General features: G+C 36.1%; 1 protein-coding gene across 20 annotated transcripts in view; it reads right to left on the reverse strand.

Annotated features, from left to right (window-relative positions):
- The window catches only part of PARD3 (par-3 family cell polarity regulator), a 664,605-nt gene that overhangs the window by 337,385 nt on the left and 306,212 nt on the right, over window positions 1-21,008 (reverse strand). For all 20 annotated transcript variants that reach the window (XM_042991413.1, XM_042991418.1, XM_042991416.1 and 17 more), the window contains one exon: window positions 1,445-1,576. In XM_042991413.1, coding sequence (XP_042847347.1) covers window positions 1,445-1,576 — 132 coding nt within the window. The remainder of the gene's footprint in view (window positions 1-1,444; window positions 1,577-21,008) is intronic.

Consider the following 21,008-nt stretch of genomic DNA (forward strand, 5'->3'; position numbering starts at 1 on the left):
TAAAATATTTACTTCAAAGAGAAAATGTAATAATGACAACAATGAGTTTAAAATCTGTTTAAGAAAAGAATGTTTTTCCTAAGTAGAGCTTCCGTGGTTTTTTAATTATTTAAAATTATTTCCATCGCACAATGCTTATATTCTAACATTTACGATATGATAAAAATCAGCACGTTTGCGATACCATCCATGGTTTCAAAGGCAAACTGGACTTTTGTACTATTTCATATTCAAACACACCCCCCCACACACAAAATTATTTTAGGAGACTTAAAACATACACTAAGATGAATTAAGTAAAACATTTCAGATTTCTTTCCAATGTCATCATTAATCTAAATTGAAAAATAGCTATTCCAGTATCTAGGCAACAGAATTATTAACAATTTTAGAAATTATTGAAACAAAACATTCTCTGAGCACTCACCTAGTCTTCCATCTATATGAACTTTTTAGAGAAAATAAGTGACAAAGTAACGAAATAAGTATGTTTTTGTTTTGTTGTTGTTATTTTTCAAGTAGCTTCCACACCTAGCATGGAGCCCAATATGGGGCTTGAATTCGTGACCCTGAGACCAAGACCTGAGCTGATCAAGAGTCGAATGCTTAACCAACTGAGATACCCAGGCACCACACTTAGTGTGTTCTTACCATAAAAAATTATTAAAAGTACAAGGAAAACACTAGGATTTCCAAGAAAACACTATGACTAACAATAAAGAATTAAGACTTTACACAATAACACTATAAAATTTGTGTTTTATACTTCAAAACTTACCGGATAAATTCTCAGTCTTCATATGAAGTGTCTTAACAGTGATTGTTTATTGCCAGGATAGGAACCAGTTATTATATTGAGTGGTAAACAATTCTGATTTCAGGAACTATAGATGGCTATACTGTGGAGTAAACTGAGCAACTCTACAACCTTACAAACCTAAAATAGTTTATTGATATTTATGAAAGGGTCAAGTCCCTGAACCTTACAAAACAATCTAAATTCTGAAATGCCACTATAGCATATTTCTCTTCTAAAGTGAAATCAGGTAAAACAGAACATTTTAATTTGCCTCCTCAGGTCCTTTGACTTATTGCCTATCAAATAAACAGAAGAACCTATAAGTGGTCTTGAAAGCCAACTCATAAATTGTACTGTTCACTGCCAAATGTCTGTGTCTCAACAACATAACAAACTCTGAAATCAGGATACTCCAGAATCTATGGCAAATATTTGTAACCACTTATGAGAAATCTTTGACTGGGGACCACCACAGAAATAGTCTACAATTATGTTACACAAACTCTGACATACAGCCTGGAATTTAACTAAAGTTTATTAGAATAATTTACCTTTAATCATCATTGTGATGCAGGGAAACATCTTTTGGAGTATGGGCCAGGAAGTTAGGTCTATGACACACATAGAAGGATTAATTTATGTTACCTGTTCTTGCTTCTCCAGCCACTTGTCCACCATTGGGTGACTGGCACTCAGAGATGACCGAGCATTGTCTCTCTGAAATTGGTGCGACCAGTTACTAGTATCCCGTGGAAGGCTTCTGTAGTTTTCATCTTTCTATTCAAAAAGAGATAAAAAGGTGTCTTGTAAAAAACCAGAACTTGCAAATTAATGATGTACTTGGGTTTTTCAAAAGTAGCAGAAAACTGATTCTGCATATTTAAAATATTTTTTCTGAGTCTATACAAAATAGTTGACTGAGGACATTTCACTCAGATTAGACCTCATGAATATAGTCATATGTCTAGGATGAGGGAGTCTAATGACTATAGCAGGGAAGGAAGCCACACACATATGCACACAATAAACGAAACAATAGACCTTGTACTCCCTCCCAAATCAATCTCCCCAGGCCAACCAATTACATGCACCAGAAAATGAAAAGTATTTCTCTCCAAGATTCTTATGATCTCTCAATCATGGAATTTTCCTTTTGTCTTCTTTCTAATCTTACAATAATATTGGGAGATACTATCTATAATTCACCAAAAATGTTTAAAATAATAAAGACTAATGAATTTGTTCCTTATTTAGATCCTTGTAGTTGTGTGACTTTGGGCACAAGACTTAAGATTCTCTGGACTGTTCCGTTACCTACTTCACAAGCTAGTTGTAAGCATTAATTTAAATATAAAGAAAAAAATTTATCTCAATACATGGTACATAATAGATACATAATAGTTTACCCTAACATGCATATGGCAAGTGAGGTCTTTACATAAAAACCTAGTTAGTTGATAAATATTTAATAGTCCCAAAGCAACCAAATGCTATTTAATTTTTGTTCTTTGAAACAATAACTTATAACAATTTGCTTTGGCTTTTGGACTGCAAAACTTAATTTCAGTGTTCTAAAAAGAAATGAGAAGGCGAGGATAAGTCAGAGAAGTCAAACTTTTAGTTCAACGATGAAATCTAAATATCTCCTACAAGAACAAATTTAAATCTTAACCTCACTTTGATCTACTTACAGCAGTATCCCACTTTACGAGAAGTACCAAAATATCCTCCTTAATAACTTTGCTAAGGGTAATATGGCTGTATACATTATACACATGACTGATTCTTATCCTTCATTACTTAAGCCCTATGAGCAGCGAATCCATAGAAACAAAAAAGTGTAATACAATAGGTTGGCATTGTATAGACCTTAGCCAGAGACCAAGACGGTGTTCTCTGCTCCTTCATAAATTCCATCAGAGAACAAAGCTTAAAAATGAATTGACGGTGTTGGACCTATGCCAATACTGCGGCATACAAAAAATCTTTTTAAACCTATAAATATCAACCAGTATAAACTTCAGTATGAAACTTTATAAGTCTTTCTTATTAATTAACCTACAAAAAATAAACTAAAAACTTGATAGCATTGAACATTAAGGGCAAGTAATTTTTACTAGAAAACTGTACAGGTCTGGTTACGGCAGTTCAAGAAAATGGTAATGGAGCATAGAACTGCAAGCAAACGCTCGCGTGCGCGCGCACACACACACACACACACACACACACACACACACAGAATGCTGCAAGATTAGGATCCTGCGGGGCGCCTGGGTGGCTCAGTCGGTTAAGTGTCCGACTTCGGCTCAGGTCATGATCTCACGGTCCATGAGTTCGAGCCCCGCGTCGGGCTCTGTGCTGACTGCTCAGAGCCTGGAGCCTGTTTCAGATTCTGTGTCTCCCTCTCTCTGACCCTCCCCCATTCATGCTCTGTCTCTCTCTGTCTCAAAAATAAATAAACGTTAAAAAAAATTAAAAAGATTAGGATCTTGCTCCCCCGCCAGGAATTAGGGACTGACCCTATTTACAGGAACATGGAAATGGTAAAATAAGTGGAGGACATAGACAAAATCTAAAGAAAAGAAAAAAGCAACTAAAGAAATGAAAGCTCACTGTATCTCCAAATACTAAGATCTCTGCCTTAAAACTTGGGCATGATAGGGGCACCTGGGTGGCTCAGTCGGTTAAGCGTCCGACTTCGACTCAGGTCATGATCTCACGGTCCGTGAGTTTGAGCCCCGCGTTGGGCTCTGTGCTGACAGCTCAGAGCCTGGAGCCTGCTTGGGATTCTGTGTCTCCCTCTCTCTCTGACCCTCCCCTGTTCATGCTCTGTCTCTCTCTGTCTCAAAAAAAAAAATAAACATTAAAAAAAAAACAAAAAAACTTGGGCATGATAGTTTCAGAACAAAGCAAAATTATCTGACTTATAAGAAATTCAAATAAGTCAGAGAGGGTAAATTTACCAATGACAGAATCGTAGATGTCTGCAACGTGAAGAAGGATTAAGAGTCTGGAGAAACACAAATAAAATTTTGATATCAAGGATCTTGGGGCTGCTACCATGGACTAAAGACCTGGCTTCTCTATTCATTTTCCACCATTAGAGATGATTATTACACCAACCCTTTATTTTGAAAATGAATAATTAAATAGAAAGCGTTAAAAATCTATTCTGCCTTTTCAGTAGGAACTATATTTCGGAGAAAGCAACAGTGCCAGTCGATGAGGGAAGCTTGTCATTTCAGAAGAATGCCAAATAATGGAAACTGAATAATGAATACAATTAGAAAAATCACCACGTTCAGCCTCTAATGAAATAAGTTATTAATCAATGGATGCTAAAACCTGTTAGGTGAAGAGTTGATAGCTGCAAGTGTGCATAGTGACAAAATACCACTTGCAAAGGGAAAAATAGATCTTTAAAATGAAGAGACCGGATGATGCAAAATCCCCACTTTTTTGGTGTCCAGAAGCCTGTGTGTGACTGGGAACTTCCTTTTGATTCCTTTTGAATCTGCATCATTATTCTTCTTTACTGAAATGGCCATGGTCTGCTCACTACTCCCTCCTTAGCCCAGCTCAAAAAGTGTCTAATTCCTAAACGTCCCTCCTGACTTCTAGGCATGGGTCACCAACACTAAACTTTTTCCTGAATTCATGATCTAAATTTCCAATAGACCATCCCAAAGATGCCTCCAAATCAATAGATCCAAAATGAAACTCGCTTCCTCTCTCGATTCTGGCACTCTTCTGAAAAATATTCATCATGCTCTTCACCTCTTTCAATTTGTCTCTCATCTGAAATGAGTACAGCAGCCTTGTAACTGGAGGCTGGTCCCAGCCTTAGCCTCTCCAACAATGTTCTCTACACTTCCCACAGAGGATTTTTCTAAAATGTGTGTTGCAACACATCACACACGGACAGACACTACAGGTAGACCAGAGGAACTTTCACACAATCACACTTGCTGTGCCACAGGCCTCCTCACCTTCACTTATGATCTTTCTAAACCTAGCTTCCCATAACATTTCTTCTGTGAAATTATCAGTGTTTAACACCAAATACAACTGCTACTTTCTCTAAGAAGCATTCCCTGACTCTCTCTCAATAGAACTCATAATGTCATGCTTTTTGTTACCACTACATTCTAATTTTACTTCTAATTATAGTTCTAACTTACAATTTAGTTAATTTTTAGAATTGTTATTTCCACTATTACAGTGAAACCTAAACAGAAAATCACCATTCACCTTTAAACTCAAGCACTTAGCTCAGTAGCCTGTACCAACATGGAAGGCTTTTTCTTGAATATTTGTTGTATGTCCTATTTTCACATGGTTCAGAATCCCAGACTTTTCAAAGAACATGTCTACAAGTTGTTTTAGAAACTGATAAGGGCATGCTTTCAAAAGGCATCATTTTCACTGAAATATAATAATTGTACTTTTAGGTTTACACTACAAGATATATACCACTGTTATAGGTCTATTTCAATTTAATGTCACACCTACAATATACAATATCTGTGGATAATATGATTACTTCCAATTGCATCTAAAAAGCAGTGTGACATTTCTCCTTTTACATCAATTATGACATGTAATTCATATAGCAGACCACCACAAGGTAATCTTATTAAGGGAGATAAGGGCTAAAGATTAAAAAAAAAAATCTGTCCTTTTGAACTCCATCCGAAAAATTCCACAGTTTTATATTCATAAAATCAACTTTGAGTAGTTAATGGATAAGAAAAACAAAATTGATACTAACCTCTCATAATAAAAAAGTTTTTCTAATTCAATATTGTTATGGTAATGTCAATAATGAATTCAGACATTAATTTATAATGTATGAAAAAATCCAGTTGAAGTAACCTTAGTCATGATCAAGAAACTGAAGAGTTTTTAAAATATATTAATCACTATGTAATATATATTTTACTTTGTTGATAGTATCATGCAGGTACTACCAGCATTTCACACATGTTCTCCTCACAATCCAGAACTTTGGATCAGGTTCATACAAAGATCATAGTCCTACAAAGTTGTGATTCTGTATTTACAATGTGATTGCACTAGTAAACATCATAACACACAATATAATTTCTCCTTAATGATATATGCTTGGATATTCATGATTTCTATTGAAATGTACACAGTGCATACTATTTTCAGCTTAAAAACATTTATTTCAGTGTAAATGATTTTAAAAACCTGGTAGCCTGAACTATGTCTATGCAAGATTATCTATATGCTTCATGGATCAGACTCTAGTAAGCTACAAAAAAGTCAACATTTTCAAGTTAAGTGTATTTGTAAAATCTACATTTCCCAACCTAAAGGGAAAACCAAACCAACAAAATTTTTGCCATTAATATTTTTGCAACAAGTTAGAGCTGTATTTATAAAAACTTGGAGAATGTGACTTTAAATCTATTTCATTCTATGATCAAATTAGTGCCTCAAAAAAAAAAAAATTAATGCCTCCATTCCATACATTGGTGAACTTCAAAGCAAAAAACAGAAATCCTTCTCTTCAGACTTACAAAAATCTATCAGTAGGACCAACATACAAAATCCTAACGATTATTAAATTTGCTAATGACAAGAAATAACCTATTATAGTAAAGCCACTACTACCTTATCTAAAAATTTTTACAAGAAAAATACCATAAGGAATTACTCTCCCTTTTAATTACAATTTTAATCCTCCACTTATGAGGCTGTCCCAAACAGCCTCTCAGCTTTGCTTTCCCTCTTGCCAGAAAAAAACAGATGTTCCTACTGTGATCAGGGATTTTCCTTATCATCTAAATGTACTGCCATATCATCAGGTGTCAAAAAGCCACCCAGGCTGAGAAATGCATATTAATTTGCTACTCCCTGGTAGCAGTACCCTGGTTATGCAGTAAATCTCTTCCAGGGCAGAGAAAGTAACTGTCCTCTCTCCCCCAGCACCCCTCCCCAAGCCAATTACAATTCAATAAAGAGAAACCACACAGAACCCACCCAATGCCTTGGGGGTAGAAGCTTATTCCTGGCATACTAAGCTCCAACTCCAAGGCTTTATCTCTCAGAAACAGCCACTTAGCTGATGGTCAGATTCCTTGGCAAGCCTACATCCCATGTTGCAGAAACATGAGAATATTTCATGAACATTATAGAAGTAACAGATATTTCTATGTTAGCAAAAGAAACCCAACTACAGTTCCACTTTGTTTCAATGAAAAAACTCCAAATACCTTTTTAAAAATCATTAGGAATTGTGTCATATATTGACATACCAAACACTCAATGCATATAAATTTCTTTTTTGTACCTTCTATGCATCCTATGGATTCAAACAGTCCCATGCAGTTTTCAGATTTTAAATTTACAATTATTTTTCAAATCTGTAATTCTGGTCAAAGAGAATTCCATTTTCTGCTTTATCATTTTCCCAAGAAATGATACACACACACACACACACACAAAAGAAACCATTTTCAGGATGTCTAACCTGAAATTATGAGACAAGTGAAATTAGTAATTATGACAGGATTTTTTAATTACATGAAGCTTGCTAAAATCATCAGTAATCATATTGTTGATTGAATGTGGCAGACCCAATCTCAGTCTCTGGGGAGAGTTTACCTTGTGTGCCTCCTGATGGCTACACCAGAGCATAACCTTGGAAGCAATGCCAAGGCTAAAGCATAGCAGAAGATAACAACCATAAAATGGTCTATAAATAGGATTTTTCTCAATGTACTTTTCTGACCTTCAAATCATTCTCTAGATAATAAATGAGAAAGAGAGAAAAGAGACAGAGAGATGCGGGGTTGGGAATAAATTGACTCACACAAAAATTTACAGATTCAATAACCAACCTGTAGATGAAGGCAGAAAATTTGGCAGTCCCTATCAATTTAAACCAACTACATGCCTGTGGAAAAAAATTTTTTTAAATAAAGAACATAAGATTTTATTCCAAACACAGTATTATCACCACTTACCCTAGACACATGGCTATTTTGAAGTGTAATGAACTGAAAAGGCATTATTTGAAATCCATGGTGACCAATATCCTACACGGAATGCCCCAATGTAGTTGAGCTGAAGTCAAGCAATTCATCCCCTATTAGCTAAACCCATATTACCTCTAATTCCTGTATATATAAATAAGCATAAATACTGGTACATAGATACATCCTACTTCCCTTTTGGATAATTGCTTACTTCCACATTCATAATCATTAATGAGAGCAGTGGAAGAGACCAAAAAAAAAAAAAAAAAAAAAAAAAAGAGTATGTGTTTATAAACTTGCTCCTATTCCGAACAGAACTATGATAAGACAAAGAAGAAATTCAAACATCCATACATTTTTTGTCAAAATAAAATTCTATTAGTAGACTACGTATCGTTACTGATAGTATCATTACTGATACTAATTTACAAAAGTGTGGTACAATGTGTGACAAGAAACATTGGATTATACTACAACTTTTAAAAATTTAAAAATGAAAAGATCAAAATGTAGAGATTTTGAATGCCAAAACATTTATTAGAGCATCTCTGTGTCTCCAATTTCATTAAGTAATATATCTTTTATCTTAAATCTCTAATTTTCTTTCTAAGCTGAGTTAAATTTTGAACAGGAATTAGTAACAAAAATTGAAAATAATTTATCCAAGCAGATTTTCTTTTTAATGTACAAAATCAAATTTCCTATAATATACATCAAATTTCATTAGTTTTTTTTTCTTTGAAATGTTAAAGGTACATCTTAAAACTCATTCTGACCTGAAAAATCTGAACTATAATTTATGTCTTTTTCAGGATTTCTGACACATAGCTTCCAGATCATAGAATTACATTTAGATCAGTGGGACACTCAAAAATCCTCAATATGCTAGGGAAAAAAATTTATGTTTGGAACTCAATATAGAAAATACACATTTGAAAATTACAATTAATTTGCAAATAAGTTTCCTGTCACATAGTAAATCCTTCAGGTTGATAGGTTGACAAGACCAGAGGTATGACGTTTTAGTTTTATTTCACAACCTGCAAATGGCCAGTGCCTTATTAACAGTCTTAATATCAGATAAGAAAAATAGCCCCCAGAACATGGATCTGCATTAGGCTATGGATCTGATATGAAAATGGGTTGGCCAAGTATGTCAAAGAGATGCAGGTTTTACAGTGGCCGTGATGTCTCCAGGGGTGACCATGAGAGCACAGATTGCTCTTAAGCCACCAGATCTGTTCATGAAGCCGACAAGGAAATCCAAGAGGAAAAAGATCAGCAAAACTCAGCCTCTTACAGCCTGTTTATTTGAACCAATTTCTTCAATTGTTTTTATTTTAATCTATTTCCACAGTTCAGAATGCTATGAAAAACTTTAGATACAGAATCTGAAACCTGGAAGGAAAATGCAGAGAAGACCCAGCTTAACCTCTTACTATCTAGTAAAAGCAGACAGAAATTGAGAGGAGTTACAACAAATGCTTGGTGGAGATGAGGAGGACTAACCAGTTCCCATGGTTATACCTACCCACTTTGCTGCCCAATTTCTGAGTAATGAGACTTCCAACCCTCATTCTTGATCTAACCGGGAACTGTAGTTTGCCTGGGTAATGATGGTAACTTCTGATATCTAGCCATTCCTACACAAGGATCCCATCCAAACAGAAAAGCATCTACTGAGTTCTTGTATATAAACTAGGGGCAAAACCATTATATAATCTTGAATCACAACTTATATTTACATGAGAGATGGTCGACTCATTGATAAATACTGCATAGTCTTAGGAATAATCAAGAGTAAAATGTTTGCTTTAAAATGGTTTTAAATTAAAATGATCTCTTTCCAGGTATAACTGGGATTATCTCCTTTATATGATGAAAACATCTGTAAAAGCACAAGGAGAAGGTAGCCTAAGAGGATAGTTTAACTTTTTTCAAATATGAAAACATTATCTCCATATGAATTCTGAGGAACTAAAGACCAGAACTAAAAAGGGAAGCAGTAATAACAGGAGTTCCTATATCATTTCGTGCACAACACTTCCTAAAAACCAACACAGCCACCTAATTGCCATACGGCCACAAGCATTCCACAATCAGCAAGTATAAGGAATAGAGAAAACAAGAGCACCATTTTTTACACTGTTCTTTCAACAAAGGCAAGTGGATGAGAACAAAATAAAATATAAATATTACAGATCAGGTAACATTTTGAAGAGCCTGGCTCATTTTCCAAAACTACAATAAAAATGAAGAGCAACAGTTGACTAATGCTGCTTGACTCTGAAAAACAAATTTAAATCCAAAACAATTTCAAAACATTTTAGGAAGTGCTACATATTTTTTTATTTTGACAGCAAAAAATACCTATTCAGATTTCATTTTCTTTCAAAGACATGTAACTTCAAACACTTATATCGCCAAACTAAAATTATAAATAACAATAGCATTTTGCATCAGGATCAATTTGTACAATACTAAGAGAAGAAGGGAGCAGATGCCAGGGGATGAAGGAGAGAAAGTAAAATACTTACAGTAGTTGCCCAATTCTAAAATATCTACAGTCTTACACATTATCTAAATGTGTGATGTAAATCTTTTATATTTACCTAAATGATTTTCACCTTAATTTCAAAGAAATAACTAAAATTTGAAAATCGAGATACTTGCACCATATATAACTAGTCTACCAATGTAAATATTAGTACTTCTTATATTATCATAACTTCAATGAACTGGGTAGGTTAGCAGAACAAGTGAGTAAATTTCTGTGCAAGTCCCTAGGTATAGTCAACAATCTGACTTTCTTAAAGTTTTCCCTTAATTGTGAAATTGTCTCCTCAGGTAAATCATCTCCACAGAGACATTTTTGAAAATGTAGAAAAACTAGTTTCACTTATCATAACCCCATCCTACTTAGGCTTCTCATACAATAATAATGACTTTTCTGGAGAGTCATCTCCTCATGAAAAGCATTTAGCGTAAAGAAATTGATAGCTCAAACTTCTAAACAATTAAGTCCTTCTGTCCAACTCCATCAGTGGAGAAAGCATGTTCTCTAAGCCAGGTATTAATTGTCAATCAAACTATTTTTGTCTCCAAAGTATAACTGCAAATCATAACTTTAGAAAATGTGAGGGGCACCTGGGTGGCTCAGTTGGTTAAGTGTCCAACTTTGGCTCAGGTCACGATCTTGTGGTTTGTGGGTTCGAGCCCATGTTGGGCTCTGTGTGGACAGCTCAGAGCCTGGAGCCTGCTTCAGATTCTGTGTCTCCCTTTCTCTCTGCCCCCCCCACCCCCCCTCGTGCTTTGTCGGTCTATCAGTCTGTCTGTCTCTCTCTCAAAACCAGATGGACATTAAAAAAAAAAAATCAAAAAAAAAAAAAAGAAAATGTGATTCTGTGAAATTTTAGAGTAATTCCTGTTGAAACTCCCCTCCTTTGCCTCCCCCAAAAACCTTAACAATCTCAATAACGTGACAACAAAACAGTGGTTGCGCTAGGATGTCTCAATAAAACTTTAAGGACAAAGTGGGAGTATCCAGCCATGAGAATGCAGCATGTTTAAAACTGGTAAGTGCTTCTCAAATTCAGAGTTGTCATGGGGAAGGGTACCAACCATCAATCAGTACTTAATAAAATCAGTTGATAAATTTTTATTATAACTCATTTCCAAAGAGGAAAAATACATTTCAGGGAATGACCAGGTGTGCCTGAAGGCTCATGGAAACCTGTGGCTGAATCCTAGTTCTGCACATTCCAATCACCTGCGCATTAACTTTCATCTACGATTTGCAGCAGAAACTGTGGGTGATGCAATTCACCTTGTAAAGCTGGGTTTTAAAAAACTTGGAAAAAATTTAGATTTACTGAAAAGTTGCAAAAAAAAAAAGTACACAGAGTTCCTATGTACTCTTCATGCAACTTCCGCCAATGTTAACAACTTACATAACCTTGATATACTTGTCCAAACTAAGAAATCAACATTGATACAATTATATTAACTAAACTATAGATATATCTGCAATCCATCCATTTTTTTGTCACTAATGTCCTTATTTCCTGCCAGGATCCCAAAGTATATTAAAAATCCTCATATCTCCTTAATCTTCTCTAATCTGAGACAGTATTTCAGTCTTCCCTAGTTATTTATGACCACAATATTCTTGAAAAATACTGGTCAGGTACCTCATAGAATATTCCTCAGTTTTTGTTTGTCTGAAGATTTCTTAGGATTACAGTGGAGTTATGAGTTTTGGGGAAAACTCCACTGAGATGATGTGCCCATCCCATCATACCATTTCAAGGGTTTATGGTATCATCATGACTTATCATTAGTGATGTTAACCTTGATCACTTGGTTAAGATGAATCTGCCACTTTTGCACTCTAAAGTTAGTATTTTCCACATATTCAATCCCCTCTTCTTTGGAAACAAATATTATCCTCCACAGCAGAGGAGATAAGGGGCGCATGGTTGGCTCACTCGGTTGAATCTCTGACTTCAGCTCAGGTCATGATCTCACAGTTCATGGTTTGAGCCCCATGTCAGGCCCCATTTTCTCTTTCTCTTTCTCTCTCTCAAAAATAAACATTAAAAAAATTTTTTTTAATTTTTTTTTAACGTTTATTTATTTTTGAGACAGAGAGAGACAGAGCATGAACGGGGGAGGGTCAGAGAGAGAGGGAGACACAGAATCTGAAACAGCTCCAGGCTCTGAGCTGTCAGCACAGAGCCCGACGCGGGGCTCAAACTCACGGACCATGAGATCATGACCTGAGCCGAATTCGGCTGCCTAACCGACTGAGCCACCCAGGCGCCCCTAAAAAAATTTTTTTTAAATGAGCAGGGGAGTTAAGCTTTCTGGAGAGGGAGTATTACACATATTATTTAGAATTCTTCTGTAAGAAACTTTGTCCCTTTTGTCCCATTTACTTTTCATTTAATCATGTAGTAGTATCAGTATAGTCTTATGTATATTTATTTTGGTCTCTGGATTATAATCCAACTATATCATTATTTACTTTGCTGTCATTTAGATGTTTTGAGCAATGCACAATAAAATATCAAGAAGAGGGCTGCATATATAAATTCTCAGTAACAACAACAATAGTAATATCAATCATAAGGATTACAGAAAATAAACACAAAAAATTCCTCAAAAAAAGTGACACAAATGGAGATCAGTTAATAGAATCAGATTATCAGTAGAGATATTAATGAAGCTAGCATATTTTTACTTAAGATGAAGATGTTAAGATATAATGTAAACTTATAGGTTTTAAAAAATTATGCCAGCCATAATAAGAAACACATGCTCATTATTCTTATATTCATGTATGCATTGCATAATAGATCTAGAGGAGATAAAAATGAAAAGGTTATTAAGAAATATTTTACAGTTTAAAATATTCAGCTAAATGAACATTGGGGAATATATAAAATCTGTAAATACGTTGGGATGTGGGTGGCATACTTGTCAAAATCATGGGATTTGAAACTGGAAAATCTAGGTTCACATCACAACTTCATCACTGAACAGTTGGTTTAACTATTAGGTGAGCTATTTAAACTCTTAAAGGTTTTGGGGTGCCTGGGTGGCTCAGTCAGTTGAGTGTCTGACTTCGGCTCAGGTCATGATCTCACGGTCTGTGAGTTCGAGCCTCACGTCGGGCTCTGTGCTGACAGCTCGGAGCCTGGAGCCTATTTCGGATTCTGTGTCTCCCTCTCTCTCTGACCCTCCCCTGCTCATGCTCTGTCTCTTTCTGTCTCAAAAATAAATAAATGTTAAAAAAAATTAAATAAACTCTTAAAGGTTTTATCTCTTCATCAGTAAAATGGGAACACCAATAATACTTACATGTTAGAGGGGGGGATAATGGGATATAATGTGACCCATCAAGCACAATGTCTGGCAAGAAGCAAGTACTCAAAATACCTTGGCCATCATTATGTGTAAAGATCAAAAACCTCAAAAATAGATATAGGTTAGAGATGGGAGAGATGGAAACCACTTCTACCTCCACACTGTGAAAACCTTTGCCTGAAATGCATTTCTCCAAAGGAAGGCCAGAACGCATGCCCCGAGAACACATGCAAATTAAAGCCAAAGTTGCTGAAGCAGCTAGAAGGCAAGCAGCAGGTGCCCAGTCCTGGGCACTCCAATCTTACGCTTTTCTTGTTAACAACAGGACATGAAGTGACTGCATCCAACTTTGTGACTTGAATGAACTAGGTCTGTAAGCTGAAGTATCAAAAATTAAGAATTGAAACGAAGTTAAAAAGATGAATAAGGTAGAGGCGTTTGGGTGGCTCAGTCAGTTAAATGCCTGACTTTGACTCAGGTCATGATCTCAGGGTTGGTGAGTTCAAGCCCCACATCATGCTCTCTGCTATCTGTTTGGAGCCCACTTTGGATCATCTGTCTCTGTCACCCTTTCTCTGCCCCTCCCCTGCTCGTTCTCTCCTTCTCTCTCTCAAAAATACATTTAAAAAAAATTATTAGAAGGATGAAATAAGGCCAAATAACTTTTAAGTATATAAAAGTCATGCCAATTTTTGTTCAATATAAAATGCAATTTCCTAGTCCTCTCCCCCAACTCAAGAAAAACAAGAGTAATATACTCATTTCCCTCTCTACTCTATGTAACTTTGAGGGTGTTTAATAAGGATAGGGACATTACTTTGGTTTATATTTCTGGAGTGGTTTGTGAACTCTAAAAATACCACAGTCAGGCTCAAATTTTTTCTCAGTGGCACCTTAGATTTGTATAACTTTGAATACAAATTATAATTTACAAAGCAAGTGAAGACAGATTATATCCCTAAATGTGACACAGAAATAGATGAGACTAGGTTATTAACAACTCCGACTAGGGGAGCTTGGCAGTTAAAGCTGGCCTACTGTAGAAATGATTATAATCATCACTTAATAAAAGCACACAACTGTAGTCAGATGAAGATCTTTTAATTTGCAAAACAGAAAGGTGAAATATATAGTTTCAGAGGCCTTTAACAGGAAATACAAATGTTGCAGCAAAATAGTCTAACAACTAAATCTCAGCTGGATCTCCCTTGAAGCTAATGCCCCAGAAAATTAAACACAGCTATACGTCACTCACAGAGGAAACATGTGGTTTCAAGGAATGATTTTAGCTCATCCTTTGAGGTTTTTAGATGATTATTATAACTAGCTACCATCTATGGTTGGCTCATAAATACCAAAAGATAGATAACGTTTTTCAATAGCCAACAGGTCAAGTGTACTAGCCTGAAAATAAAATAGTATATTCGAATTTACCAATATGATTGGCCTTACCCATTAGAAAGAATAAAGGAGAGGCAGAGATCAAGAAGCCGAATGGTTGAAAAGGGGATGAGAAAGCACACAAATAGGTCAATGTAGACTATGACTCTATAAAGAATGAATGAATGAACGACCGGGAAGCAGCTATGGTAGACTACCATGAAGTAGGAGTCAATGTTAATTGCTAATATACTGTCAGCCTGGCAATTACCAAAGTTTTCAAACTGAATAAAACAAGGAGTAGGCATTTTCTGAAGATTCCTTGTGACTGAATTAGCATTGGTGACTTCACACGATACTGGGAATTTGGTGTCCTGGCTCTATGTATTCAAATGCACTTTACTAAGATTGGGGGTAGGGGGACATTATACCAAGGAACAATAGACAGGTACATTATTGGTACCATAGCTTCTATTTAGAAAAAATATTTCCTATTCTAGTTTGCCAATGACAGGACAGGATCCACTATCTCAATAGGTTCTTGTAATACTTTTATTTAAAACTCAACAAAACTCATTTTAATTGATTTTCATTTGAAAATGATAAATTTGAGGGGCGCCTGGGTGGCGCAGTCGGTTAAGCGTCCGACTTCAGCCAGGTCACGATCTCGCGGTCCGTGAGTTCGAGCCCCGCGTCAGGCTCTGGGCTGATGGCTCGGAGCCTGGAGCCTATTTCCGATTCTGTGTCTCCCTCTCTCTCTGCCCCTCCCCCGTTCATGCTCTGTCTGTCTCTGTCCCAAAAATAAATAAAAAACGTTGAAAAAAAAATTTAAAAAAAAAATGATAAATTTGAGCAATCTAAGTGTGAGATTCTATTCTGCCATGATAGAAAAATGAGCCTAAAAAGAAGACATCTCAAAAACCATAAGACTCTTATTTACCCTATCTTAACAGGCAAATAAACACACTTTTCCTTTTCAGCTAGACTCAAGTCCTAAAAAAAAAAAAAAAAAAAAAAAAAAAAGACTGTGCCCTTAAACCAGCAAAGCACCTTTAAATAAACACACAAATCTCCTGACATGGACAAAGGCACCCATGGCTATAAGTGTGTTTTGCCTTCTAAAGTTCACAGGTGATTATGATGCGCAGCCAAATGGGAATTATTAAGCTATACACTAAAACAGTAAGTTCCAGAACTCAGGAACAGTACCCCTTGCTTCTTTGTTTTTATATTCTCCCTCATGCCATAGCTCATCCCATCTAGGACTTCTCACAGTGCTTTATAAAACACAAGTACTTGACATTTTACTAGTCATGAACTAATGAGGAATGAATATCAGTAGCTTTAAAAATACTCATTTCCTTGGTCAAATAAGCCTCCTTCAGGAATCTGTTCTAAGAAAATCATCAGAGATGTTAACATAAATTAATATACAAGGATCTTTTCTGAAGGGTACTTCTAAAGGCTACTTATTAGAGCAAACAAACAAACAAACAAAAAAAAACCTGGCAAAGTATAAAAGTCAAGCAATAGGAAAATCACCAAAGAAAATGAATAAACACCAACTACAAGAAAAAAAAATCAGTATATAAAAGAACATTATGCAAGCTATCTATATTTATGAGACATGGGAAAATGCTCTCAATATAAGAAGAATTAGGGGAAAAGGCAGGAAATTAAACTATACTCGTTGGATGATTCCCCACTGGTAATAAGGACAGCCACCAGCTATATGGAGCTATGCTCCAGAGTTCCAAGTTAATGTACTGAACTGTCAATATTACTCATCTACACAATTCCAAATTACTTACTTGCTTCTTTATATTTTTCATTACTTTATAAATGCAAAGAGAAAGTAGTAGTATTATAAGAAAAACACTGTTCTGGGAATCTTAAAATATACTACAAAAATGTTTATGTAAATATTTTTCTAAAGCTAGAGGAAAGAAGATCCTATAACTCTTCTCATGGAACAGAAAGGGAGGTGACAAACACATAATTAAGACAGCAACTCTTCCAAGAGTTTGTACATATCAGGAGGATGGGAAACATAACAAACATGCCAAGCAACTAAATCAAACAAATAAACCCAGGGTGTCAGAAGCATTCCAAGATCTCTTTTAAAGAGAACTCTTAAAAATAATACAAATTTAAAAGATACTGATGCTAATATAATGTGTTCTCTTATCACTTTCTTCCCCTTTCCCTAACAGGTAAGAACCTCTCATGGAACTAGCCAAGATATGCTTTTTTATGCTACCTTTGTTTTTATCTACTTATACAAATTTTATTTGGTTGGAGGTGGGGGGAAGGAGCAGATCACTTAGAAAAGCAACAGCTCTCAGTATTTGGGGCAAAGGAATAATTGCTTAAAACCAATACACAATGAAATAATGCATAGACTTTATCCTTGAACTTCATAGTAGGCTGATTCTGATAAGTGCCTCATTACATTGTTCTTGATGGAATGAATCAAATGCTCTCCACATACTAGTTAGACTTTATTTGCAGGGACAATGACTTAATAAGGGGGACCAAAGAGGTGGCAAAGTGATTTAAGTATTCACACTGACTTAAATACTCTTTCCCAAGATGAAATATTAAGCACGTGTAAAATCTCAAATGAAAATACATCTTGTAGCAATATACTTTCCATACTAATTATGAGTAAAATGTTCTCTAAAAGAGTTGAAAAAGGAAGTCAGCCACAAAATGTTGGGAAACAGGAATGAGACAATGTTCCCAAGAACTTTTTTAAAAGCCAAGACTCTCTTTTCTTTTATATCTTACTTCCAAATGAAAGTATGAGGAATTTTAAGAGATCTAAAAGCCCATAGAATCTTTGTCCTCTCCAAGCTCTCACCTGGTTGAGGTCTCTACAACACCAAAATCTGTCTTCACTGGCCTCTAAACTTAATAGTGGAATGACTACTTTAACTGGGAAGACTTCACCTCCCATCTTGGTTTTGAATCCATAGGAGTGAGTTCAGCATCATTCTAACATACCAGAATGAAACTGCCTACTTCAGAAATAAGAGATTTCAACTGATTGGTGACATTATTGTAAAATTGTTTCTTTTACTTACCAACTTGGAAGAATAGAAGCCACTTAGCTCTGTAGATGAGTTATACAAGTATATCAACTTATTTCAGCCATTAGAGATCAATGGATCACAAGACTATGAATCGTCAACTCCTTTACTTCCATGCATTTACACAGAAAACCTAACTACCACAAACACGTAAAGATTTATCATATCTTGAAATTGCCCAGCAATAGGTGAGCTCTCATGGCCTCAAGAAAAAGAAATCAAGTTAATACTTATCAGCAAGTATGCTTTCTTCCAAGTATCCTTTCTGAATACTGAAAATACAGAAAGTCATTTTATAACTGAAAAGAAGATAGCATTTAGTCCGATGTACACATACAAGAAAGAAAGAAAGAAAGAAAGAAAGAAAGAAAGAAAGAAAGAAAGAAAGAAAGAAAGAAAGAAAGAAAGAAAATCTCTCAGATTATAATTCAAATAGCTCAAAATTGACAGCAAGCTTAGAAAATGGGTGCTTGAAAAGTAAAACGAATGATAATTCAAAGGACAAATTCATTCCACATTATCCTTTATGTGTGTTGAATGTGAATATTATTTCCTCTAAAGATATGTATGTAGGGGCACCCGGTCGGACTCTTGATTGTGGCTCAGGTCATGATCTCCCAGTTCATGAGTTCAAGCCCTGCATCATACCCTGTGCTGACAGCATGGAGCCTGCTTGGGATTCTCTTTCTCCCCTTTCTCTCTGCCCCTTCCCTGCTTGCATATTCTCTCTCTCTCTCTCAAAATAAATAAACTTATGTATGTAAATCAAGGTCTTTCCTATGAGAAACTGTGGGCATTGGCTACATTAAATGCTGCCCCATACAGAAAAAAACTTGTTGAAGGGCACCTGGGTGGCTCAGTCAGCTAAGTGTCTCACTCTTGATTTTGGCTCAAGTCATGCTCTCACAGTTCATGAGTTTGAGCCCCGCATCGGGCTCCACGCTGACAGTGCAGAGCCTGCTTGCGATCCTCTTTCACTGCCCTTCCCCTGTTCATGCTCTCTTTCTCTCTCAAAATAAATAAACTTTAAAAAAGAAAACAAAAAGCTTGTTGAGTAAATAACCATTTTTAAAACAAAAGTACATTCAAGTTTCTCTCACAACACTTATATTTATAATGTGAAAAAAATGGAAATAGTATAAATATCTAACAGTAAGAGAATTATAAATTATAGTATATTCTAGAGTGAGATATACTGCAGCCATTAAAAATATTTTCCAATAAAATTCACACCAGGGAAAATCACTATGATATGAAAAAAATATATAAATAATACGAATGCAAATATGTAGACATAGTATGACTCCAACTCTGTGGGGGTATATATATGTGTGTGAGGGTATGTGTATGTGCATATGGTGTGTATTCATTAATATCTTCATACTGGTTGTTGCTGAGTTTGTTCTATTGTACTAGAGTTCCAAATGTTTGACAATGATAGATATAGGTTATTTAAAACAAAAAGTCAGTGAGGTGACTAATTGGCAGTGTGCATCACAATCCTCTCGCAGCATGCAGCCGAGACCGGAAGGCTAAGGTCCATTTCTTAAACCTCCCCTGCAGATAAGGATCTGGACACAGACAGCATTCTGCACATTTGGAAACAATAGCCTGAAATGTTAATGATGCTTATGAAATAGGCTGAATTTTCCTGGGCTGCTGCTGGTGGCAAGCCTGGGTATGGAGATAGATGATGGAGTTTTCTGAGGCATTTCTGGGTTCACTTCCAAGCTTCACAAGTGACAAGAGACAGGGTGAGCACACCCAGAGACAGGGTGCTAGCATCTACAGGCAGATGCAGGGGGCAGGATCCCAGGTTCCTGCCCCACAGCCTCTGCTTCTTTCCTGGGCAGATGCACCGTACTGCATCATTCAGATGGTCCTCAATGATTTTCTGAGAAAGCACTCCTCAGTATTAAGTCCTCTCATGTTAAAATAGCTACTGTGGGGGGCGCCTGGGTGGCTCAGTTGGTTGAGCATCTGACTTCGGCTCAGGTCATGATCTCACAGCTCGTGAGTTCGAGCCCGCGTCGGGCTCTGTGCTGACAGCTCGGAGCCTGGAGCCTGCTTGGGATTCTATGTCTTCTCTCTCTGCCCCTCCCCCACTCATGCTGTCTCTCTCTGTCTCTCAAAAATAAATAAACATTAAAAAAAATAATAAAAAATAAATAAAATAAAATAGCTACTGTGGTTCTGTTTTCCGCAAGTGAAGCTGACTCACATATCTAACATGCTGAAGGAGTTAAGAAGAAAACCCTGTACCTCAATGACTTTTGACCCACTATCTTTTTTTTTTTTTAATGCTTATTTATTTTTGAGAGAGAGACAGAGAATGAGTGGGAGAGGGACAGAGAAAGAGGGGGACACAGAATTTGAAGCAGGATCCAGGCTCTGAGCTGTCAGCACATAGCCTGATGCGGGGCTCAAACTCACAAACCGGGAGATCATGACCTAAACCAAAGTCTGATGCTTAACCAACTGAGACACCCAGGCGCGCCTGACCCACTAGCCTTAAACAATGGGAAAACCTTTTTAATAAGTAATGAATTTTTTTTAATTGCCAACTTGACTTGTTTATATACTTGTAAATATCCATGTAAATTAAGTCTATTTTGAACACAAATTAAATGTCATGAGGCATTTTCATAAATTGGATTCTGCTTCTTCGGATGGTCTACTTCATGATAAAGCATTCTAAAATTTCAAGCTAATCCCAATGACAAGATACTCCAATTTGATTCCTCATCAAATACATAATAAAATAATTCAGAAGAGTGAGCCTAACAGTTAAACGCCTATTCCAAAACATTAGCAACCACAGTACACTGTGTTTTCCCGATAGATTCTTCTCAGTTAAGGTAC

Source organism: Panthera tigris, chromosome B4 (genome assembly GCF_018350195.1).
Source record: "Panthera tigris isolate Pti1 chromosome B4, P.tigris_Pti1_mat1.1, whole genome shotgun sequence".
Taxonomy (NCBI): domain Eukaryota; kingdom Metazoa; phylum Chordata; class Mammalia; order Carnivora; family Felidae; genus Panthera; species Panthera tigris.